Raw genomic sequence first — 10,450 nt, 5'->3', positions numbered from 1 at the left:
AAACAAAAGTGAGGCCATTATAATGCCTTTGTATCACTCCATGGTGCGACTGCATCTCGAATATTGTGTTCAGTTCTGGTCGCCTTACCTCAAAAAAAGATATAGTGGAATTAGAAAAGATACAGAGAAGGGCAACAAAAATGATAAAGGGGATGGGACGACTTCCTTATGAGGAAAGGCTGAAGCGTCTAGGGTTCTCCAGCTTGGAGAAAAGTCGATTGAGGGGAGATATGATAGAGGTCTATAAAATGATGAGTGGAGTGGAACGGGTAGACGTGAATCAGTTGTTTACTCTTTCCAAAAATACTAGGACTAGGGGGCATGCAATGAAATTACAAAGTAGTAAATTTAATACGAATCAGAGAAAAGTTTTCTTCACTTAACGTGTAATTAAACTCTGGAATTTGTTGCCAGAGAATGTGGGAAAGGCAGTTAGCTTAGCGGGGTTTAAAAAAAGGCTTGGACAGCTTCCTAAAGGAAAAGTCCATAGACCATTATTAAATTGACTTGGGGAAAATCCACTGTTATTTCTGGGATAATCAGCATAAAATGTATTTAACTTTTTCAGGATCTTGCCAGATATTTGTGACCTGGATTCGCCACTGTTGGAAACAGGATGCTGGGCTTGATGGACCTTTGGTCTGTCCCAGTATGGCAATAATTGTGTACTTATGTAGATAAAAATGGTTGGGCCAAAGCAAAAATATTACTGTGAAAAAGGAGTATGTATACAGAGAGAGGTGATGATATAAAGAATACTTAAGCTATGATCTTGAAGAATTACAGTAGACCATCTTATTTGACTTTTTTTTTTATTAATCAGCATCAAAGCTTAAATTCACAACTTCAAAACAGTCTAGAAGCAAAATGAAACATTTCAGTTACAAATGGTTGTGTTAAAATTATAGATTAGCTTGGTCTTGCTTATCTACATAATTAAGGTCTTTATTAAAATAGTAAAACATGAAACTATTCAACAGGTGTTTCTTTATCGAAGTGCTATGAAAATACAGAAAACACTCCCTAAAAAGGTGGCCCAAGTATAAAACCAGTGCAAAAAATGTCCAGTAGGAGAAAAATGTACAAAATGGGTAAAGTTACCATGAAGACATTAAATGAAATTCAAACATATAAAAGAAAAAAGTTAAAATATGTGAACCATATACACAACACTTAAATTGTATAACACACATGTAAACCATTCTTTCCAAATTTATATCTAAATCTATAGGCATGATCAAACATTTCTGTTTAAATATTTTCTGTCTGAATAGTATTTTCAAGTTTGCACCACTCTCTTAATTATACTGTTAGGTCTGCTATCTTTCCAGTGTTTTTTTTTATATTATGATGTCCATAAATTTCAATAAAAATATATTACAAAAAAAGAATAAAAATACTAGAATTATAAAACCCAAACACATCAATTTAAAAAAATTTAGGAGCCCTTTTAATGTAGTGCGTTAGGCACTCAACACGTGGTTTTGAGTGTGATAACTGCTACCGCACAAATGCTGTAACAGGTTTTGCGTCATTTTGACAGTTACCATGAGCTAAACGATATGTGAAGGGCATTTGGAGGTGTAACCTATGGAACTTTATAACTCTAAGAGCTTTGAAAATGATCCCTTTGGTGTTAGGGGCAGTGATTAGGTGGGGCATAAGTGGAGAACTAACGTGGAAGCTATTTTGCAGGTAGTTATCAATTCTAGTTGGTGTGGGCACACACACTCTTTAATTCTACAAAAGCTGCCCAAAATTCAATTTGCAAGCACAGTTTAATTGACTAGAGCCAATCAGTGCCAATAATTTGCTTTTTAACAAGCAATTACTGGCACCAATTAAATGTGTTATGTACATGTGTAAATTTTATGCAAAGACCCAAAAAAGAGGGCACAGTAAAGGGAAACATGAGGATTTTTTTTTTTGGGGGGGGGGGGGGGGGGGGGCGGGGGCGGAGAAGAAGAGTTAAAACTTAGGGCCAATAACTGGAAGCTGGTGAGAAGACAAAGCATTCATTTCAAATTATGTGATCACCTCAAGCTCAAAATGTTTTACATTTTTGTGTACTGCTACTGCTGAAAGGTCTTCAAAATTATGAGGTTGTTAGGAGAACGCTCTTCCTTTGAAAAATATTCACTACTGAGGTGTCATTTTGTTCTTTGCAGTGTGTAATTTTATTTCTGAAGATTTGTTCTTGGTGTTGGCTTTTTTCAACCATGTAGGTAACAAACTGCATCAAGTATATTACACAGAGAATCATGAATGTGAATGCTTCATTAAAATAAATATTTCCAATGTGGGTAACTATGGGGTCCTGTGATGTTTTGGCACAGTCATGCTATCCTGCAGGGTTTTTTTTTTCCAGTGACAAAAGGTATCATGTACAATTTGTTTTTTTGATTCTTATTTCCAAAAGTAGCCTAAGGTAAAAAAAAATAAAAAAAAAGATGGCAAGGAAAGGTCTATTTAAGTTTGTAAAGTACACACAAATAAAATGTGGTATATATTGTACAACATCACTGCTCTAGTTTGACTGTTCAGCTCTTGTCTCATGATCCACAAGAATAGTATCGCTTATAGAAACAGTGACCATGTACAAACAGCATACATTAAGTCATAACATTTTCTAATGGACACACAGTTTATGACCTGAACTGTTTTTCCTTTAATTCCAGTTGAAAAAAGGAAAGAGTGATAGAAGAAGAAAATAAAAAGCAGATTTATTTGAACCTAATTCCTCAAAAAATAAAGATGTTGCATGATTTTAATTGTCAAAAACCAGATTAAAAAAACCCAAAACCAAAACAAATCTCCCAATAAGATTTCTTTAGGGCAGCGGTTCGCAATCCTTGGGACAGACCTAGAAAAGTCAGGTTTTCAGGATACCCATAATGAATATGCGTAAGATAGATCTGCACATAATGGAAGTAGAGCATGCAAATTTATCTTATGTATACTCATTGTGGATATCCTGAAAACTGAAGATTGGGCTGAGAACCCATGCTGATCATTTAGTAGAGTTAAGTACCTAAAAAAAATGTGAATGCCAAGCATACACCATCTGACTAAATACAAAAGGCTCCAATTATTTTTGGTAACTACGTTGTTGTTATAATTTAACATTATGAAGTCAACTTCTTAAAAAAAAAAGTTTCAACACCACATTTATTCAGGTGCTCGTTATGGGGAATACAAATGGTTAAGAGCAAAATCTTGCTTAAAAAAAGCTTTATTGGGGTTGCTTCCTGTATTTCAAGGCAGTTGCTGGTATTTGCATTCCTCAAATATAAAAACAAAATTGAAACATTAGTATTGTGAACTAGCAGTGTGCATCAGCTTCAAAAGCCCAGGATTTCCAGGCTGCTCTCAAATTATGGGTTGCTCCACCAGCAGATCCAGTTTCCATTTCTTTCAGCAATGAGCCTCTCATTGCCTGTGGAAAACATAAGACCAAATTCCTATAGAGCCAGTCAAGCAGCTTTTTAGATACTGCAAACAGATTTAGATAGTTCAACATTTAAGGATGGTGTCCTCTTTTTTATTATTTAGAAATGCCTAAAATATATGAAAGCAATGTAGATGATGGCAGATAAAGACCTGTACAGTCTATCCAGTCTGCCCAAGAAGATAAACTCATTACATAAGGTATGATTTGATACTTCATTTGTATACCTGATCTTGATTTATCCTTGCCATTTTCAGGGCACAGGCCATAGAAGCCCAGCACTGGCTTTGTTTCCCAGTTACTGGTGTTGCTACCTAATCTCCACTAAAGTATCTTTGGATCCATTCCTTCCAAACAGGATTCCTTTGCGTTTACCCCACACATTTTTGAATTCCATTACCGTTTTCATCTCCACCACTTCCAGCGGGAGGGCATTCCAGATATCTACCACCCTCTCAGTGAAAAAAATATTCCTCAGGAATAATATCAGGAAAGTATTTCTTCACTGAGAGGGTGGTAGATACCTGGAATGCCCTCCTACGGGATGTGGTGGAGATGAAAATAGTAATGGAATTCAAAAATGCATGGGACAAACATTTTAGAAGGAACAGATCCAAAGAAGCTTAGCGGAGATTAGATGGCAACACCGGTAATTGGGAAGCAAAGCCAGTAAAGGTCAGACTTCTATGGTCTGTGCCCTGATCGTGGCAGAATAGATTTAGATGGGTTGGAGTGCAGGGGTTTCGATTACAACTTCTGAAGTTTTAGAACAAGGACTGTGCCAGGCAGACTTCTATAGTCTATGCCCTGAAAATGGCGAGGACAAATCAAGATCAGGTATACATATAAAGTATGACATGATACCTTATGTGATGAGTTTATCTTGCTGGGCAGACTGGATGGACCATACATGTTTTCATCTGCCATCATCTACTATGTTACTATATATTACAATGTTTTTCTCCCTTAATAAAAAAAAAAAGAGAAGATTGGCATTTTGAAGGTGAAATACCTTTAAGTTCTATAAAAGTATGAATATTTTATGAATGTGTGTACTGTACAGTATTGTACTTTGTCACTTTGCTTGTCGACTGACTTAAATTGCGATTTGAGCCAGAAGGCTCCCTTATGACAATGCTTGGCTGATTGATCAGAAGTTCTGCGTTTGGCATATGCCCCTGTACACCAGCTCCAGAAATAATATTTCTCTCTTTTACTACAGTGTGTGTACCTGAAACCTCAGAAGGTATTCTCATACCTCCAGGGAGGCTATCAATGGGTGTAAACAGTCTTTCTGTCACCACCACGTTCTGTCCATCTGTTAAATCAGGTATGCTCAAATTGGTCTGTAGACCAGAGGTGGGTGCAAGCAGCCTCTCAGTCACAACAAAATATTGTGAATCTGGTCGTTCGTTCATGACTAGTAAGCCAGGTACACCAGAATCAGTTTTGATCAACCTTTCTGTCACAACAACGTTCTGGCCTTTTGATAAATCAGGAATGTCCATTATGCCTTGAAAACCAGAGGCAGGAGCAAGCACCCTTTCAGTAACTACAACATTCTGCTGATGGAGAGGGTCAAGAATAACTGGGGTGGGTTTTAAGGTCAGGCCAGTATAGGATTTTTCTGTCACTAGCATGCTACCATGAACATGTGGATCAGGTATAGGTCTAGCAGACTGCATGCCTGACCTGGAGGATTCCTCAGTATACACAGTTTGCTCAGTCACCATCTCTGGTATTTTAACAAGCTCAGGAGCATGGATGCTAGACTCGTAAACAGAGTACTTGTTTTCAGAACTAACAGACCTCGGCTGGTCACCAGCATGCACACTTGATGTAGATACCACCTTCCCTGCTGCACTAGGAATGCCAACATGCTGTCCATGGGAACTCTGCTGGCTTATTTCTGTATCTGTGATCAGATGCTTGCCTAAGCAGATTTCTGCGAGGGTCTTAAATTTGGGTCCTAGATTATCCAGCAGATCCTCCTCCAAATCATCATCGACAAAGCTGCAGCAGCCAATGGAGCCAGTGGGAGACTCCACCCCTTCTTGGCAATAAACCAGGAGGCAGTCTTTTGCAGGCTGAGCTTCATCTTCATCAGCATAAGATAAGGCTTTCTAGAAATAGCACAGAGATAAAGAGCAGATTAACTGCAAGTTCCTTAAATACTGCACAGCTTTTAAATTTCTAGAGCAATTTCTCTCATCCACAAGCAATAAATCATTCTTGATGTTACTAAAAACCACATTTTTTTTGTTACATTTGTACCCTGCGCTTTCCCACTCATGGCAGGCTCAATGCGGCTTACATGGGGCAATGGAGGGTTAAGTGACTTGCCCAGAGTCACAAGGAGCTGCCTGTGCCTGAAGTGGGAATCAAACTCAGTTCCCCAGGACCAAAGTCCACCACCCTAACCACTAGGCCACTCCTCCACTCAATAATAAATCAAGTAAACACAAGTATTCTGCGAAGTGTTTCTACAACTGGCTACAAAGAATGAAGAATTTTCTTGGCAGGTTGAAAAAATAGAGTACCAGGGTTCCCCCATTAGCCAGCTGTTCAATAACAAATGATCTTTTTTTAGCTGAAAGACACTGCTATTATAGGGATCATTTTACTAAAGCTTAGCATGTGCTAACGGATATTAGCACACTCTAGATGCTGCAAGTCACTTTTTCTACCTATAGCAACGTGGCACTTAGTGTATGCTAATGTCTGTTAGTGCCTGCTAAGTTTTTGTAAAGGGGCCTCCATTTCCTATTAAAAAAACAAAACAAAAAAACCTTGTACAGAAAAGGTTTATCCCCCACCCCAAATCTAATGGTGGTGATTTATTGCTACTGTCAATCAAATCAAACCAAATTCATGACTTATTTTATAAATGAAAGAAAACAGAGCAATGGAACCTGTGGCCTTTTGCTAAGCTACCTTAAGGGACGATTTTGTCAATGTGGGCTACCGTTAAGTTGGGTTATTTTACTAAAATTTGGCTTATTTTAGCACAGGGTCTCATTGCATAAAATTTCCATTCGATTGCTTATATACCGCTTAAATCAAGCGAGGAATCAAAGCAGCTTAAAGAAAGATATATCTTTTTTCTTAATATTTATCAAATAGGACTTTCAAAGCCTTCTTAAACTTTAAATAATTTGGAATTGTTCAAATAAAGACAGGAATAGTATTCCAAATCTTACAAGATTGATGAGCAAAGAACTATCATATATTTTTCATTATTCATGTTCGGCCGAATAGTAAAATATGCTAATTTGGTACACCCTAGTATAAAGGTGCAAAATCTCTGGATAGTAGCGTTAAACATTCACTGGCCACCAGTGAACATATCTTTTGAATTGGCATGTTATAATTGTGGGAATGAATGACATAGTGGTTTTTAATTTAGCAGTGTATTTTAATAACTTTCTTTGTATTTTGTTTTACTATCTCTGACCCTATTAGTGGAGGAGTGATTAGTGGAAGAGTGGCCCAGTGGTTAGAGCACCAGTCTTGCAATCCAGAGGTGGCCGGTTCAAATCCCACTGCTGCTCCTTGTGATCTTGGGCAAGTCACAACCCTCCATTGCCTCAGATACAAACTTAGATTATGAGCCCTCACCTTGAGCTACTACTGAAAAAGGTGTGAGCAAAATCTAAATAATAAAAAAAAAACTAGCATGTATCCTTTTATACTGCACATCTCTGACAGAAGGAAAACCTAATCTTAAAAAGGAGGTAGAGCGAACTGTCATTGTACTAGAAGGGTACGTTAATAACTGACTGAGAAATTGGACTTTCACTGGCAACCAATGAAATTCTCTCAAAGTGAACCATGATCACATTTCTTACAACCAAATATTAAGCTGGCTGCAGTGTTATGTAATAGCTGTAATCTATTCAATAACTGCTGATGTATACCAGCATACAGAACACTGCAATAATCAATCTGTGAGAGAGAATTACCATCCTTACTATCACACAAAATGGTCCTGAAAAAAAGAAAGAACGTACTGCATGCAACTATCAAGTACTACACCTAATACCCTTGAAGTTTCAAACTTTAGGTTCTCTCCCAAATTTATACTAATAGTTTTTGGCATAGCCAACAATGTCTCACAGAAGTAATTTCGTTTTATCTGTATTAAGCTTTACATAATTTTCAGATGCCCAATTTCGTGTTTTATTTATAAAGTCCTGTATCAGTTTATAACCCTCTTCAAATCCTGAAAAGATAGGCACCAATAGAAAAATGTCATCCACACAGGAGAAAATGTAATATAAAGAAGAATTCATATAAAATCCCAGTAAATTCATAGAAATATTAAACAAAACTGGGGATAAAGGCGAGCCCTGTGGGACTCCACAAGTAGGTGACCAGCGGCTTAAAAAAGTATTACCAATTTTCCTCTGTGTCTTCTATTTTTCAAAAAACCCTGAAACCAGTCAAGAACTGCCCCAGGAACTAAGATCAGCTAACTTGCTCAACAAAACAGCATGGTCCATAGTGTCAAATGCACCACAAATATTAAATTGAAGTAAAACTGATGGTATTTTTTTTGACTTAAATAACCTTTTCACTCTCGACACTAAAGCCACCAACAAAAACTCTGGGATGATTAACAGTAGCTCATGCTGGTAACTTCCCTCCTAAGTGTTAAATGTGGGTTTTAGCTCACATTGATCTCTGTGGCGTTAAAACACAAATATGTGCCATAGCCGTTACTGTGTAGTGTTAAGTGCTGCAATAAACATCTAGGACTAAATTCTATATTATGGCGCCTAAAAAAGGCTCGGCGCTATTCTATAAACCGTGTTTAAAGTTGGGTGCTGTTTATACCGAGGAACCACAACTAGATTTAGGTGCAGCCACTTACACCAATAGAAACATGGTGCAAATTTTTGCACCTAATTTAGTTGCGGATTCCACCTTATTCTATAATTACGTGTATAATTGAGAGGAATGCCTCCGGTCCGCTCATGACCTTCCCATTTCCATGCTCTGTTTTGACTCGGGCCTAAATTTACACGTGTATATTTTAATTCTGATTACTGCTAATTGCTCAATCCAATTTGCATTAATTAGCTCGTTATTCAATTAAACTGCACACACAAACTGGGCACAGGTCCAATTTTTAGCGCGTTTTATAGAGTTCAAGGGGCTGACGTGAAAACTCCAGTTAAAGTACCTGGAATGATTAGAGTGTGTGTAAATTGTTCATTATGTACCACGATAATATCCAAAAGTAAAATTCCAAGATTTATTAGCAGAAAATACATGGGTGAGTTTTCCACTAATAAATCTTGTAATTTTAACTTTGGACATTTCCTGCTGCTAACTTTTGTTTCTATTGCTAGCAGTTTAGAACCTGCCTCTGTTTGGTTCAGTTAACACTACTGCTTGACCCATGCCTTTCCAAAGAGGAGTGGAAATGTTCCCGATGGTTACCACAGCGGTTTTGTACTTTGGAACTCATTCTGAAAGCAGTTAGACACACATAGTACCACTATTGTACTTTGTGTGTTTAAGTGCTTTGAAAATGAGCCCCTTTAGGATTCTATATACCGAAATGAGCTTTCCGCATGGAATTCTATAACAATTCGAATAACTTACTTAAACTAATCAGTGGATATTAACCAATTAACAGCACTAATTGGCATTAATTAGCATTTACGTGCACTACTTGCTAAGGGTATTCTGCAACTAGGTGCCCATAAATATCAGTTGCATACTTAAAAAGTGGGCGTGGTTATGTGTGGAATGAGCAGGTCGTGGGCATTTCTAAAATCTATGCGTGTTATAGAATACACCTACTCTGCACCTAATTTAGGCATCGAGATTTATACCACGTTTACTAAATGCAAAAACATATGAGGCTTAATACATATGCCCTTTAGGAGTGAACTCTATAAACAGCGCCTAAAAAAATTGGTGCCAAAAAAATTGCACTAAGCTTAAAGTTAGGCACTGTTTATAAAATAGCACTTAATGCTGGGAACCACGACTACCTTTGGGCAAGACCATTTACACCAATGAAACCCTGGAGTAAATCTTCACGCCTAAATTAGGCACAGATCTACTTTCTTCTATAACAGTGAATAAATTGTGAGAATGCCCCCGATTCACCCATGGCTGCACCCTCTTTTTGGATTTATGCACAGATCTGGCTGCGTAAAATTACACGTAAATTTTAATTAAATCCATGTAGCGCCAATAATTGCTTTTTAAGATCTCAATTATCTGCACTGTCTGGCTCGTTATTCAATTAACTTGTGTGCGTGCAATTTTTCGTGCTTTTTATAGAATTCGGGGGTTAATTTCTAAATGAAGTGTTAGCTAAATCATTAAATATACTGAGGCTCTTATACTCAAAGTCCTTATCCAGAGGGGCTTTTCTACCTCACTGTCACTTTTCTCACATATTTCATTTAGTTGGACACAAAACAAGTCCAGAATCTGATGGTGAGGTGACACCAATACTTGTTTTCCATCAATTAGATGCCTATGAGGAAAAGTCTTGAGGGCAAGGGTTTTTATAAAGTAGATGGATGGTATCAGTTTTTTAGTGTCCCACCTGGCATCTAAATTTTTGTCATGCAGGTGAAAAATTTCCACCCAAACAAGGGTAGCAGAACTTTACAGTGGACAATTCCATTAAATTTGGTTGGCCAAACACTAGGCTGCCTAGATTAGGTCTGCTACTGTAGTACCTGTATTTATATGCCAATGTTAGGCAACTAGGGCTGATCATTAGGACGAGGTACCTAACTTGTCCTCTGCTCAAACCCTACTTTTTCAGCAGCTAAAACAAATCTCACCACTTAAACAGGGCAGATCTAGACAGCTAGACTTTCAAAGACAGTCAGCTAGATTTGAAAATTGTCCCCTATTTGACTAGCAACTAAAAAGGAATTGTAGGCAATGTATGAGAATAGTTTCGTTTAAAAAAATAAATAAATAAGGGACAGAAAATAAATGAAGAATAGTGATGCAAAGGAAAAATGA

At 37.5% G+C, this 10,450-nt stretch overlaps 1 protein-coding gene and 1 long non-coding RNA gene across 3 annotated transcripts in view; one reads left to right on the top strand and one right to left on the bottom strand.

Moving 5' to 3' along the window:
- Positions 1-815: 815 nt before the first annotated feature.
- Positions 816-2,629, top strand: LOC115477164. Its single transcript, XR_003943289.1, has 2 exons — positions 816-2,428; positions 2,475-2,629. It is a non-coding gene; the product is annotated as an uncharacterized LOC115477164 (long non-coding RNA).
- A 1,741-nt stretch (positions 2,630-4,370) lies between these two features.
- DSG2 (desmoglein 2) overlaps positions 4,371-10,450 on the bottom strand; it is a 106,933-nt gene continuing 100,853 nt past the window's right edge. For both annotated transcript variants that reach the window (XM_030213788.1, XM_030213796.1), the window contains one exon: positions 4,371-5,571. In XM_030213788.1, the coding sequence (XP_030069648.1) occupies positions 4,489-5,571 (1,083 nt within the window). In that variant the 3' untranslated portion in view covers positions 4,371-4,488. The remainder of the gene's footprint in view (positions 5,572-10,450) is intronic.

This window comes from Microcaecilia unicolor, chromosome 1, assembly GCF_901765095.1.
Source record: "Microcaecilia unicolor chromosome 1, aMicUni1.1, whole genome shotgun sequence".
Taxonomy (NCBI): domain Eukaryota; kingdom Metazoa; phylum Chordata; class Amphibia; order Gymnophiona; family Siphonopidae; genus Microcaecilia; species Microcaecilia unicolor.
The sequence above is the reverse complement of the archived record's forward strand: the minus strand, read 5'-3'. Positions and strand labels throughout refer to the sequence as shown.